Source organism: Myotis yumanensis, unplaced genomic scaffold, assembly GCF_028538775.1.
Source record: "Myotis yumanensis isolate MYYU_CA2020_CCGP unplaced genomic scaffold, mMyoYum1.0.hap1 SCAF_3, whole genome shotgun sequence".
Lineage (NCBI taxonomy): Eukaryota > Metazoa > Chordata > Mammalia > Chiroptera > Vespertilionidae > Myotis > Myotis yumanensis.
The window spans coordinates 41,857,718-41,872,258 of NW_027223754.1; the positions used below are offsets into that span (position 1 = coordinate 41,857,718).

At 42.7% G+C, this 14,541-nt stretch overlaps 1 protein-coding gene across 6 annotated transcripts in view; it reads right to left on the bottom strand.

The window, feature by feature from the left end:
• MBNL2 (muscleblind like splicing regulator 2) overlaps positions 1 to 14,541 on the bottom strand; it is a 172,290-nt gene that overhangs the window by 111,752 nt on the left and 45,997 nt on the right. For all 6 annotated transcript variants that reach the window (XM_070408725.1, XM_070408724.1, XM_070408722.1 and 3 more), the window contains exon 2: positions 236 to 1,012. In XM_070408725.1, the coding sequence (XP_070264826.1) occupies positions 236 to 409 (174 nt within the window). In that variant the 5' untranslated portion in view covers positions 410 to 1,012. The remainder of the gene's footprint in view (positions 1 to 235; positions 1,013 to 14,541) is intronic.

A 14,541-nucleotide genomic window follows, 5' to 3' on the forward strand; every position in this document is an offset into this window, starting at 1 on the left:
GAATGTCATGCCATACCAAAAACATAGCATCATGTATTTTTAAATTAAACATGGATCTGTAAAAAATTTATCTATGCCTGATATGAAAAAAATGAATGAAAATCTCCCAATAGTCACCACAAATAAGAAAACAGAATCTAAAAACAATTGTTCAACTTCTGTAAAAGTACAATGAAAAACATTTCATTTGAAAGTTCAGTGTGGCATTGCTATGACATTCAATGCACTGTCTTACCTTTAGGGAATCAAAGCAGGCGATTACTCTTCCATTTTCAACCTGGCAACTTTTGGGGGGGTGAGCAAATTTGCACTCCTCGTCGGAGCGTGAGCAGGTTCCTCGCTGGAACTGTCTGCAGACTTCTAGCGTCAGCCATTTAGTGTCTCTGACTGGGGCAACATTCAAAGCCATGGCAATCAAGTAATTTGGATTCTGTTCCTTTCTGTTAAGCGATTAAATCAACCCAAGTTCCAATGATGCAAAACTATTGTGAAAAACCCCACATGTAAGTCTGAAGGTTAAGTGATAAATTGCTTAATGAAGTCCAATCCAAGGAACAGAGTGAGAAGAGCACGTATTGGCAAGCAGTCACTCATCAATCAATGTGCCCCACCTGAAGACTGCAGGCCGAAACAAAAGCATGCTCAGTGTCATCGCTGGCTGTCAGTGTCCCAGTCTCCTGATTGTGTTGCAGACACACTGTTTTTAATGAGGAACTTCAATGTCACAGCACTCCTTGGGAGAATATATCCAGTTCGAAGCTCACGGCTATCGGTGGTGCTGGAGAAGAAGCCACTTAGATGTTCAGCTCTTAGCAGGATTTCTGTTTCCTCCCACCTTTATAAACTTGGAAAACAAGTAGTCGGTAAAGTCAGACAACTGAGGTATCTTCATCCACTTGTAAGGTCGACGTAACGTGTATTGGACAGGAAAACAAGACTTGAAAACACAGGAGCTCCCTGGCTGCAGTTTCCAGCCAAAGTGACTTCCCACAGGCACTTTTAAATCATGAACCTGAAAAACACCAATAAAATGTCAACTGTCACCCAAACTCGACGGAATCGACACTTGAACAAACTCTTTAGCTCTTATCTAGAATTTGCAAAAATGCAACTGAGCGCTTTGAGCTTATACTCAACTGCAACCGTATTGCAGAGACGATCCAGGCAGCAGTCCAAAAGTTAGGAATGACTCGAAGAGATGAGTGTGGCAGACACAATAATTAGGCCTTCAGAAACAATTCAATCTAATGGGCTTAATCGCTAAAACAGTGCAATAGAATTGTGGCTTCCAATTAATTTCACATTTGGGCCATTGATTTTATTATTGAAAATGTTACAAACAACTATCTGGGATGTGTCTCTCCTTATATAATAAGGATATTGTCATTTTGGATGAAATGTGGGCCCCTCCTTTATATCCTTTCTAGTTTATGGAGACTTGAACTTAGAGCTGAATAGGTAGAAGTTTCCTGATATTTATTCTCATAGCTCTTATGCTTTTCTGTCTACTGTTATTACTTCCTTAAGGTTAGTATCCCACTCTGTGCTAAGAGCACTTGAGAATAAGGAATGTTTATAGTTTTCAATTCTGTATCCTAGAGCCTTAGTTCATGGCTATTAGGTTCTCAAAAAATATTTATTTTGATGCCTGGCTAGCATTGCGCAGTGGTGAGCATCGACCTACGAACCAGGAGGTCATGGTTTGATTCCTGGTCAGGGCACATGCTTGGGTTGCGGGCTTGATCCCCAGTGTGGGGCGTGCAGGAGGCAGCTGATCAACGATTCTCTCTCATCATTGATGTTTCTATTTCTCCCTCTCCCTTCCTCTCTGAAATCAATAAAAATATTATTTTTTAAAGTAATTATTGATGATTTCAGTGCTGATTGACTCACTGACTGAAGGCATGCAAGTTAATTTCAGGTTAGCTCAGTTTAGACTTCAGTAGACTCGAAATCTCAAATGGCTCTGTTAGTGCGGAATCTCAGAGAGAGAGTGGGTGGGTGGGAGGTAATCAATCAAAGACCTTGTATGCATATATGCATAACCCATAGACACAGACAATAGGGTTCTAAAGGCCTGGGTGGGGGGGTGGGGGTGGGGTGGGCTCAAAGGGGTCAATGGGGGAACAAGGGGATATATGTAATACTTTCAACAATAAAGAATTATTAAAAAATAAAAATAAAAATGGCTCTGTTCTGTGGAATGCTGGAATTAAACATCTTCAACAGAAATATAATTAGTAAATTCCAATTTCTAAAATCAGCCTAGTTCATTTCTTTTACTATTTTCAAGGATTGTGAAATTATTAAAACATTGACACTTTAACATTATTGGGGTCAAGTATGAATAAAGGGCTAAATATCAGAAGTTGATCATTTTCACAAATTATATATGTCACAAGCAACCTTAAATACTTGCCTAGCCTTGATGTTCTTCCAAAAATTGTACAACTAAAAACTTAATGGAGACTAGAAGCATATTATTTAAAATCAGCATGTTCCAAATAAGTTCAGAGAACAATAATCCGTCAGTGGTTTGTAAGTGTTCCCTAAAAAAGTAGGCCCCACAATCAGTTAAGTTTAGTTAACTCCAGGTAAACCAACCTGAACAGGCTTCCATGCAATAGGGCTTTTATTCTCCTGGCCTTGAATGATTCTCTAATAGGGAAGAGAAGCAATGGTGTCTCTCAAATGTATCTGATCATGGGAACATTTATTTAGCCGGACATCTTTTGGGATGAGTGGAAAGGGCTACTTCATCCCAAGACTTCTTTTACTTATTAGTAGAAGTGTTTGAATGAGTTTTAATTGGATGTGCATTTAAGGAAATTGGCAACCTTGAAAGCTATGAGACATACCTCGCTCTAATTGTAAAATATTTGAGGGGACAGGCAGGCTCCTGCTTGTCTGATTGGCAGCATTGTGTTCCCAGCAGCTAACATCAAATAGCTTAACTTAGGGCATTTAAGAAGATGAGTTTAATAACCAAATTTACTCTGGGTCAGGTTTCACAGACCAGCCTGGACCTGCACCCTCATTACCTCAACCCCCACCTCTTACCCCCTTGGAGAACAAAGGATGAGGGGAGCGAGGGAAAAGGAACCCTTTCTGTGTGTGTATTCAGTGGAGCTGAGGCACTAATAATAAGGAGATGTAAAGTGATGGCTTGGACACCTCTAATTTATATTTTCAAAATATTTATGGAGCCCATGAATCCTATGGACCAAGGTCCAATGGAGTTACAGGACAACAAAGACACAGGAACGCTCATTCTCAAAGGCAGCAGCATAGTCTCCACCAAGGCTTCCCTTGTAGGAAAGGAAACAGGCAAACATGTATTTATGCAGCGATGGCGAACAAAAAATTACTCAAAGTATTTTGTTAATTTTTAGTATGTTTTTTTAAAACTGATTTTAGAGAGAGAGAGAGAGAGAGGAAGAGGGAGAGAGGGAGAAAGAGAGAGAGAGAGAGAGAGAGAGAGAGAGAGAGAGAGAGAGAAACATCGGTGAGAGAGAAACATCTATCGGCTATCTCCCACATTCCCCCACTGGGGATAAAGCCTGCAACCCAGGCATGTGCTCTGACCAGGACTTGAACTTGAACTGGGGATGATGTTCAATCCACTTGAGTATTCAGCCACACTGGCCTGGCATACTCAAGTATTCTTCAAACAGGAACAACGCCCTCAACCCAGCCCCATGAATGGGGTACACTTTTTCTTAGATAACAAGACAATTTTTTTTTTCTGGGAGACAGTTGACCATTTCTACTTACTTGGAAAGTCCAACCAGAATTTAGATGGCCAGACTCTATCAAGACGAACTTGCTTTTAAAAGCAGAGGAGCCACGCTTTCTGATGGCCAGAGTCCTGTGTATGTCAAAGATGTTCCAGAAGGAAAGGGAGGGGCGTCATATTGCACCTAAATATATTGCTATCCTAACCTTCCGTAAATCCACTCTTTCTCCCAGATTGTTCTCTGTTTCTAGCCTAAAGGCTATAGAGGTGCTTTTATCAAAGATACCACCTCTCTTGGGCCGCCACAACCTCCATCTTCTGAAGGGTATAGGCAGGCAGCTGTGGGAACGAGGAAGAGAGAGCAGATCTGAATTAGGTTAGAGGAGGCCACTAAAGGAGATGGGTACTGATGGGTAAGGATGGAGACCAACTTTTAACATGGCCACCAAAGGACAAGATTAAACTATACGAACACATCAACCAAAATACAGACTGCAAGTTCCTGGGAGGAAGGGTGGCATGTCAGGGTTTTACTCTCTAAAATAGAAGCCACTAGCCACATGTGGCCATTGAACACATGAAATGTGACCAAGTGCCACAGAGGAACTAAATTTAAACATTTTAAGTATTCGTAATTATTGTAAATTTAACTTAAAACTGATCCTCAATGTAGTTATTAGAAAAGTTTTAAGTGTTCTTGGACTGACTTGAGTACATGAATCTACTTTTCTGTTGTACAATTTATGAAGTCTAAATACAGATCCACTATTTCCAATCAAAATTCAGTATCCAAGTTGAGATGTGTATAAAATCAGTGTGTATTTTAAAATACACAGTAATTTTAACTCAGTGTGAAACGAAAGAACGTGAAAACATCTAATTAATATTATTTAACAGTTATTACAGGGTGAACTGATAATATTTTAACAAATTGCAATAAATATTATTATTAAAATTAAACTCACTTGCTTCTTTTTAGTGCCTTAAAATTCACAATTATCTGTGTAGCTCACATTATATTTCTCTTGCTGGCACTGTCTTAGGGCAGTGATGGCGAACCTTTTGAGCTTGGCGTGTCAGCATTTCGAAAAACCCTAACTTAACTCTGGTGCCGTGTCACATATAGAAAGTTTTTGATATTTGCAACCATAGTAAAACAAAGATTTATATTTTTGATATTTATTTTATATATTTAAATGCCATTTAACAAAGAAAAATTAACCAAAAAAATGAGTTCTCGTGTCAGAGGTTCACCATCACTGTCTTAGGGGCTTTCGCATTTCTTCTATCAGCCAACATAGAATTCTCTGGACTGGTGGAAAGTACCCCGTCCTAACAGCCAGCATTTCTAGCTCTCCTTTTGCCAAGGATCCTTCACATGACCTTGGGTAAGTCAATTTCTCTGCGATCCAGTTTCTTCATCTGTAAAATGTTTATAATAGTTCCTGTCTACATTACAAGGTTGCTGCCATGAAGGACAGATTATAGAGGAAACATAAAAGACTTTGTAAACAGTAAAGTGCTACCCACATGCAAGGTGATGAAAGGAGGAGTTGCTCTATAAATATTTATTGAATAAATCCACTTCCAGGCTTCCTCCCTCGTCAGTAGTTCTACTAGTATGTCGATGACCAGGTGGATCAGCTCCAGCCATAGATTCTAAAAGCAGGACAGTGCCTCAGAGATCAAAGAGCTGACTGCGAGGTCCGCTCGGGGCCACTTATCTGGAGCATCCCTCATTTCTCAGACCATCTTATTTTGCAGCCAAAAGGAACCCACAGAGAAATTTCTCCAAGTACAAAACCCACAGTGTCACTACAAAGGCCTGAAGCCTGCTTTCTTTCTCCAGCTTCTACTAACCCAGAAATGAATGAAATATTTTTACGGCCCAAGAAATCACTCTGGGAGTGATGTATAGCCTGAATACACAGGTAGCATCGACCGAGAGCCTTCTTAGTTTGAATACATTCCTCAGTGCCCTGCGTGAGTGGGGAAGAGCAGGCAGCATTTTCTGGTTCATCTGCCCTGAGAAATGTATAAATACAGATACATTTCTAATGCTCACAAAGTTCTCAAATGTGCCAGCACTGGCCCTGATTACATGCAAGGCACCGTCTGTCTTTCCTAGAAGTTTCTGGACTGAACTGGGAAGCAGGGTCTCCTGCTCACATTATTTTCTACTTTTTTTCTTTCGTTTTCTCACTTCTTTTTGACATGTGCTTCAGTGTTACTGCCAACATCCCAGTCAATCCCACTCCTTCTAGTGTGGAACCTAGAATTTCGAAGTGATTGTTCCCAGTTGTTCCTCTGGCCTTGTTTCTTTGTTGGCATTCCCTTTCCTCGTCCTCCTTGGGCATTCAGCAACTTCCTGCTGTCTCCCCCTCCTGTCTTTCTAAGCCCCTCACAGAGGAGGAGAAGGTCTTTCCCTTGAAGGATCAGCTGAGTCACCAGGCTGCCAAGGCCTTACCAACCTGCACCCTGAAGTGATGCTTCTGCCTGACTCCCTTCGTTTTCTATTGATGATCACCCTGTGGGCCATCTTTCCACACTGTCTGATAATCATTTTTTAAATATATTTTTATTGATTTCAGAGAGGAAGGGAGAGGGAGAGAGAGAGAGAAACATCAATGATGACAGAGAATCATTGATCAACTGCCTCCTGCACACCCCCTACTGTGTGGATCAACCCCACAACCCAGGCATGTGCCCTGGACAGGGAATCAAACCATGACCTCCTGGTTCATAGGTCAACACTCAACCATGAGCCACACCAGCTGGGCTGTCTGATAATTATTTTTAAGTAGATATCTTTATTCTCTAATTCATAAGAACTGTAAATATTGATTTTCAAATCTCCAGAGTTCAGTTTAGAGACTGGTATGTAGAATATGCTCAACAAATGTTTGTCATATGAACTCCTGATTCTCCTCCAATGAGCATTTGCATTTTCATACGGACCAGAGTCTAATTTAAAGGAATAAGGCTACAAATAGGGGATTTCAGTATTATCCAGTAGGAAAATTCCAGCAGGTGTGATTGGCTTTTACCCTGTTGCTGCCAAGTAGGTTGGGGGTAAGGAGTTTCCCAGGGATAAATTATTCGAACTTCAAAACCCAGAATCCTCAGCTCAGCGATTCTCAAACAGCAGCAGCAGCCACCGGGGGAGCCTGTTAGAAGTGCAGGTTCTCAGGTTCCTGCTCAGAGGTCCTGAGTCAGAACCTGGGGGTGGAGCCCAGCAATCTGTTTTAACAAGCTCTGCAGGGTGTGTCTCTGAAGCAAGCTCAAGTCTGAGAACCACTGGAGCAAGCATTTCTTGCCGCCCTCCTGTGGGCCAGGCATCCTGCTGGTTGCTCAGGGAACAAAGATGTCTGTCCTGAGTTAATCACAGGGTCTTGGGTTCACTGATTCTCACAGAAACAATTACAGGAAGGCAGGCTGGGGGCATCCCCCCCATGGCTATGTTTCTAATCAATAAAAACAAACAAAACACAGCTAGACTAAACAGAAAACACCTGAGAGATATGTCCCAGATAAGACCTCATTCTATGAGAATGAAAAACCAGACCAACTCCTGGCCTGCAGACTTGGTTCAGGCGGTTGGTGGGGGTGCATGGGGTTTTGTTTATAGGACTTTGTCTGAGGGAGGACTGTCTTAGGGGCCTGGTGGTCCCTGCTGACCAGCTGCCGCATTTCCAGGCCCTTTTGCTAGAAGTCTTTACAGAGGGGCTGCTTTGTAGCACCCACACTCCCAGACAGCTAGCTAGAACAAACACCAAGGTTAGCTGTGGGGCTCATCTTCAAAGCAAAGGCAAGACTGAAGTTCAAGGATAAAGAAACAAGGCTCTTGTGTTTCCTGAAATGCCAAAGGCCTCGCCATTCAACTTCACAAAATAATCAATCCCAAGCTATTTTTAGGGTCTTTACTTACACGACACTTCATTTTTCAAAAATATATTAAGAAACTGGCCTAGGTGTTAGATTTTCCGACATCTGTGACATTTGACTGTAGAAAGGAATGTTGTTGCTCGCGTTCTTTCACAGCTGCTCCGGGATGCAGCCTGGAGAGCTTGGAAAGCAGGGCCTTTCATTCTGCAACCGAGGAGGCCACCTCCCTTCAATCTACACCTCGCAGACAAGCCCGGGCTGTGGGCTCCAGGTGTCCTTGCCTTGCCAATGCTCTGTAGCTAGTTTGTACATTTCTGAGGGGCGGGGGGGAGGGGGGGCCATCAATCATGTCCGATCTTGAGACTGAGATTGTTCAAAATTTAAGACTGCCTCAAGGAAAATAGTTCTGCAGCACACGGCTCCTCCGGTTCACTCCCGGGCATCTATGGTATTTTAACTGTCTGCCAGACAGAGGCCTCCTAGGAGCTGATTAAAGGGTCTTTGCAAAACAAACTGATTTCTGAGTCAGACAGTCAAGGACTCATTATCCATTAAGTAACTTATGAGATGCCTTTAATTGTATTTTGCATAAATCAAATTAAAATAAAGAAGCGATGTCTCCTTGGGTTTCCTATTTCTAATTTTGAGAATGGTTGTGTTTCCTATCTTTGATTTTAAAATTCTTAAAATGTGCTTCTTTAAAAAGGATTTTTTTTCCTTCCTGTGAGTGGTTTCATGTTTGAGCATCCCACCTCTATTTCTGGAGCTTATATGAAAATAGCTCTCAACGTGCTCTTTCCCTTGATCAATGAACGACTGGGCCGCATCCTGCGCCTATCAGATGCAGACGCCTAGGCTGGAGAGGGACCCAGAGGAGCCACGGCTAGAGTACGTACTGCGCTGAGAGCCACTTGACCTCCAAGAGTGGGTGTAATCCTGCCCTGTAATCACAGCCACTGAGCAGAGGTTCCTCACAGGGTCTTATCCCTGGGAAGCTCTATGGACCAATAAAAGCACAGAAATGAGAAAGGTCCCTCTTGAGAAAGAAATAAAGAACCTAACTGACTTTACCAAGAATAGGAGTGAAGGGAGCAGCAAAAGTGATTGTCTTTAAAAATATTTTTCTTCCTAAACCCTTTAAATGGGTTTCTTTTTACATTTATTGAATATAAATGTAGTAGTGCTTTGAAACTTCTGCAGGGGTGAGGGGTAAGAACCAGTTTTTCTGCCCTGATTCTAGTCACTCCTCTCCCCTGAATAGCTGTGTAATGTCACGTAAACTCTCTCAGCTTCAGTTTCCCTGTTTGAAATTGAGGGGATTAAGACATACCTAAGCCATTATATGCACTGCAACCAAAATACATTTGGTCATATGAGTCCTCTCTGTATGGTATCTAAGCCTTATCAGCCTTAGATAAGGCATGTACACACACACACACACACACACACACACACACACACACAGCAGGTGGAAATAACTGAAAGTATACATTTCTGTAAAGTGAATCAAGTGTACGTGAAAGAAAGTAGAAGGGTCCTTTTGGTGAAATGCTTCCTAGACTGTTAGACAAACCTTTGATATTTGCTCTTGTAAGACTATTTGCAAATCTAAATTCATCCAAAGCCAGGAAAGAACCAAGGCTAACAATGATATCTCTACTTTGCGTGGCACCTGACCAAACTCTCAAATGCATTTCCATAGGGGAAACTAACCCAGATACCCAAGGTCACGTGGTGAGTCAGAGAGGCCAATGTTTATGACAACAGTAATAAAAAGAGGAATTCCCAACTAAAAATTTCTCCTTGTATCTTGTAACTTAAAGCACAAGTGAAAAATTCATAAAATCAGGGGCTCATGTGAACACATGACCTTTTCCAGTCCATTTTCATGGCAGTTTCCAGGAATCGGTAGAGAAAGAAATCCCATCTTCGGTTAGAAGAGGAGAAATGTCTAAATATACTCCTGAAACAACCAGATATAATCTATTCAACACGTATTTGTATTCAAATTATGTTTCCCCCTGCATCTGTGTTTTCTATGCAAACATTTATAATGCAGTTAGGGGCCGCTCTTATTAGCATCAAAGCAATCGTATTAGTTGCCATTTAAGACTGACAGCACTTACCGGTTTCCTGGATGCGTAGGGCCCAGGGGCTGCAGCCGGAGAGCACGGGTATCGAGCTGCAGGCTGCAGTCTAGCCCTGAATTCCCAGAGAAGTCTTTGTCAGAACTTCCACTTCCTTCCCAGGCCGCAGGCTCTGGTGGACAGGCATGCTTTGCCACTGACCTTTTCCCTTTTCTCTCTCTTCCATTACCACCAGCGGAATAGCTACTTCATCTGCCTGTACATCAACAACTCGAATACCCTCTTTTTGGATAAGATTTTTGTAATGTAACTGCTATGACCATGAAATGAAAATACCAAATAATGTAAACATGTACACATTTTTAAAAATTCAATATATTGCCATAACTGAACTATAACTATGATATCAAAGGAAGTAACTTTTTATAAAATAAATAATGTGTATTTTAGAATTGTAATATTCAGTAATAAAGTATATTATGAGACAGAATGAAGTGGTCAGATATGCACGCCTGCATATATGTAGCTTATTTGGAATAGGAAAGATACAAATGCAGACCAACATAGGTATGATAAGTGGTATGGCTTTGCAAAATGCCAAACAATTTCTGTTAAGGTTCCTAACAAGGTGAAGAATAATGTTGCCTCAATTTACACAGTTGTGGCATTCTTGAAAAATTGAGTTATATTAAGACTGTCCAAAAATGAAAAATAAATTTAAAAAACACTTGGTGCAAATATATAAAACAGTTAAGACCTTGACCCAGATCACTATGAACAGGATTTTTATCTATGTGAATGTCTAGCAGAACATGCAACATGAGATACAACTTGGTTCCTAACTCTGAGGAAGTCACACCCATTGCAAGATATCAAAATCATTCGACTCCTGCCTGTCACATTCCAGACATGCTCTCTAGTCATTTGGACAATGGGGGGGGGGGGGGTGCTTCTTTGAATTTCCAAAGTTCTCTTTAGGGGGTGATATTGTCCCCATTGATAATAGTGCTGTAGGGTCTTAGGCTACCTAAGTCCAACTTAAGTAGATGGGTATAAAATGTGAGGATCACTAGTACAGTAGATGTTGGGGAGCACCAGAGAGACACAGACAAGACCTCACCTGGAGAAACTTCTCTTTGGTGGCACCACTAGGGGTTCACTAGCATTAGAAGAACTCACAGGTGGTGAAATCGGTCAGCAAGTATAGCAATGGTCCAGACATTAAAGAATAATCCAGGCTGAAAATTATGTTGCAATGGTGGGAAGGAAAAGGCAATTCAGACCATGGCTGGGATAAATTCATTAAAAATGAATAATCTTTTCAGACTGGGAATGTGGAGAGCAGGGAAGAGATTAGTCAAAGAGGACTTCAAAATTTGGACCCTGTGCGGGCAGAAAGATACTAATGCTCTGCCTGGGAGGAAGGATATTAGCAAGTGGAAGCCCATTAGAAATGGGGACATAGAGGTCATGGTCATGGATACACAGCTAAAACCACAGAACAGCTAAAGTGAGTGTGAGAGAAAGAGACATATTAAGATTTTATATCTAAATCTACATTAATGTATGTATCTGGAAGAACAAAGAGAAAGCCTTGAACAGGGCCAAGGACAGTTTATTACTTACTTAGAGCTGACAGAAAAGAGAGGAGCAAGCGAAAACACAGGAAGAGAATGAGAGACAAAAGATCCTCTGAATATTGCAATGTTAAGGGTGCCAGGAGAGTTTAGAGTTCCAAGATGGAGGGAGTAGCCACAAACGCCCACTGCCACAGACCAGTGACATGTCGATGATTGACAATTGGTAGTGGCTAGAGGTCATAACCAGGCCATACTGCTGACCTTCCCAGGAGAGGAGGAGGGCGTGGGGAGCACCGGGAGCTCTCGGGGGCATTTGGTGCTGCGAGAACACCAAGCAGCAGCAAGGACAGTTCTGAACTCCTCGTGTTTTGTGTTCAGATGGGCACCGATGACCTGTGCATTCCTGGAGAAGTGACCCTCTGGAACTTGAGGCCTGCTCACAGAGCGGGAAGGATGTGCTGTGTGAAGCACCCAGGAGAGTGCATGCTTCTCCCACCACTTCCTGCCTGTCCTTTCTTCTCTGAATGGAAGGAGAGAAACACAATAGAGGCCTGGGGAAGTGGCAGGATGGCAGGGTGGGCCAGAGAGCTGGAATGGACCGGTCGAGGCATCTGGGGAACAGGGACAAGACTCCTGACTTCCTTTCTCCTTGTTCCCTCGGCCTTTGCAAGAAATAAAATGCCATTTTCAGATATAAGGCCGAGAGAAGGTGGGAAGTGAGGGAGGCAGCCCAATTTCCAGCTGGAGAGCAGGACATGGGATGGGGCAGCTTTTGACTAGTGGCCCCTACAGTGTCAGTCAGGTAGAGGTTCCACCTGCTGGGACAGGCACAGGGAGTCCGGGATGTACAGAGAGCTCCCGAAGTTGAGGTTGGCCCCTCTTGGCAGTTGAATAAGAGCCTGAGACAGAAAGCCAGGGAATGACAAGTGGCCCAGGAGGCACCATCTCAATGAAATTTCATGATCTTGTTCCGAATTGAGCAACTACAGTTTCCTTGCTTTCTCCATCTACCCTTCTCGAGCTGAGAACAGGGGCAGAGGAAAAAATGCTGCCAATTTCAAAGATCAAGGCCTTAGGGATGAGACAATTTAAAATAAGAGAGGCCTGAGTTATAACAAGAGTACAGGCAACGGAGATTGGAGGTGAGGAGGTGAGGGAAAGCGCTATTCTTCTCTCCTTGTGGAAATGGTATCTGTTATCATATAATTGCTTCTAAGTGTATCATAAAGTACCTTAATGTGTGCATGTGGCAGGTGTAGCATGATCTCAGAAGTGGGCATGGCTAGTATCCCCGGCCAAGAGGGCTCAGCACATAATAATCACATGTGCTTTGCAAATGAGTGAAGAGCCAGCGGTTTCCCTTAGGTTAGAATGAGCAGCTGCATAGAAGGTGCCTTAGGAAGTGCACACATCTCAGTGAGAGGGAAAAGCCGGTGCTGGAGGAAGCGCATGTGTAGAGCTGTCTGATAGATTCCTGGGATGTCAGGCTAACCTGGGGTTAGCATCTCTAATGGCAAGAGAAGCCCCAGGTACTAGCTTAGAACAAATATTTAGTGAGAACCATGGACATAATGTTTTTGAGGTGAAAGGTAATAAAGATGAGAGCGATCAGAGTTGCTGCCAGGTGGCCAGTGTTAATTAGAGGAGGAGGCAGCCAGCATATCTGTGGATGGTGAATGCGGAGCAGAGAGGGGAGGGTGAGAACACAAATCCACCTGGCTGCTGGCTCACCATTCTCTCCTCCAGTTTTATGGCTTTAAACCCACCAGAAAGTGAGGATTCCCAAGTTGGAATCCTTTTTCGGTCTCTGTCACCTCTTCTCCCTCCATCTCTCTCTTTGGTAGCCTACATCTGATCCATTCGGAAATTCCATTGGCTCTACCTTTCAATGAAATTTAAACTGCTGCCACCTGAATTTAAACCATCATTATCTCACCTGGGTTAATTCAATGACCCCCTAAACCCATCTCTCCTGCTTCTGCCCTTGCCCCCTACAGTCCTGTCTCAACACATTCTACTGACAGATCCTTTGGAGATGTAATCAGATCATGCCACTTCCTGCCCAGGTACTTCCAATGGCTCCCGACTCCTGAGTGTGAAAGCCAACAGCCTTACCATCGCTCATACTGGCCTCCATGACTAGCCCCATACCTTTCCCAACCTCCTTTCTCTTGTTCACTCCCCTTCAGGCATCCTTGCCTTGGGCTGGTTCTTGAGCAGCCACAAATGTGCTTGCCTCAGGGCTCTGACCTTACTGTTCTCTCTGCTAAGAGTGTGCCTCTCCCAGATAGTCACAGGCTCAGATGACAGTCCACAGGGAGGCCTTTCCTGATGCAATATTGCATCAGTCCTACTTCCTCACTCTGGCTCCCTCCCCCGCCCCCTGCTTTATTTCCCTACAAATTCCTTATCATTATTTGACACTCACATATTTATTTATCTTATCATTTTCTCCTCTAAAGGTGATGGCAGGGTCTGTATTCCTGACACCCAATGCAAAACCAAAACTTTAGGACAGTAATGGCAAACCCATGACAGGCGTGTCAGAGGTGACACGCGAACTCATTTTTTTGGTTGATTTTTCTTTGTTAAATGGCATTTAAATATATAAAATAAATATCAAAAATATAAGTCTTTGTTTTACTGTGGTTTCAAATATCAAAAAATTTCTATATGTGACACGGCACCAGAGTTAAGTTAGCGTTTTTCAAAATGCTGACACGCCGAGCTCAAAAGGTTCACCATCACTGCTTTAGGACATGGTAAGCATGCAATAAATATTTGCTGAGTGATGAATGGATGAATGAACAAATAAATGAATGAATATACTACACAGCTCATAGTTTCTGCCTGAATTTATGATTTGCTTTGTTCCATCTTCATGATGTGATTTGAAATATTTCTTAACCATTGTTATTCTTGCTATAATTTCAGTACTTGAGGACTTTGACTTCTTAGATTTAGACTAGAGGGGGTGCAACAGTTTCTAAGGCCATTTTAGCCCTTAAATGTCTGTGATTGTACAGTGATTGGCAAGGCTGACTTAAGAAGAAAATGTATTTTTAGGAACTCTTCTGGAAATCTTATCAGCTCGACTGGGTTTGGCCTAGATTTGTTAGCAGGCCGTTTGAGTTGTGGGATCAAACAGGAGCATCTGTTTTGGGGTAAAGTGGGTCTTTGTGTTCCTGTTCCGGAGTCTAGAACTGAAGGGGCATCCAGGTGGGGTGGAGAGGGGGTGGAGTTCTGCACTCAG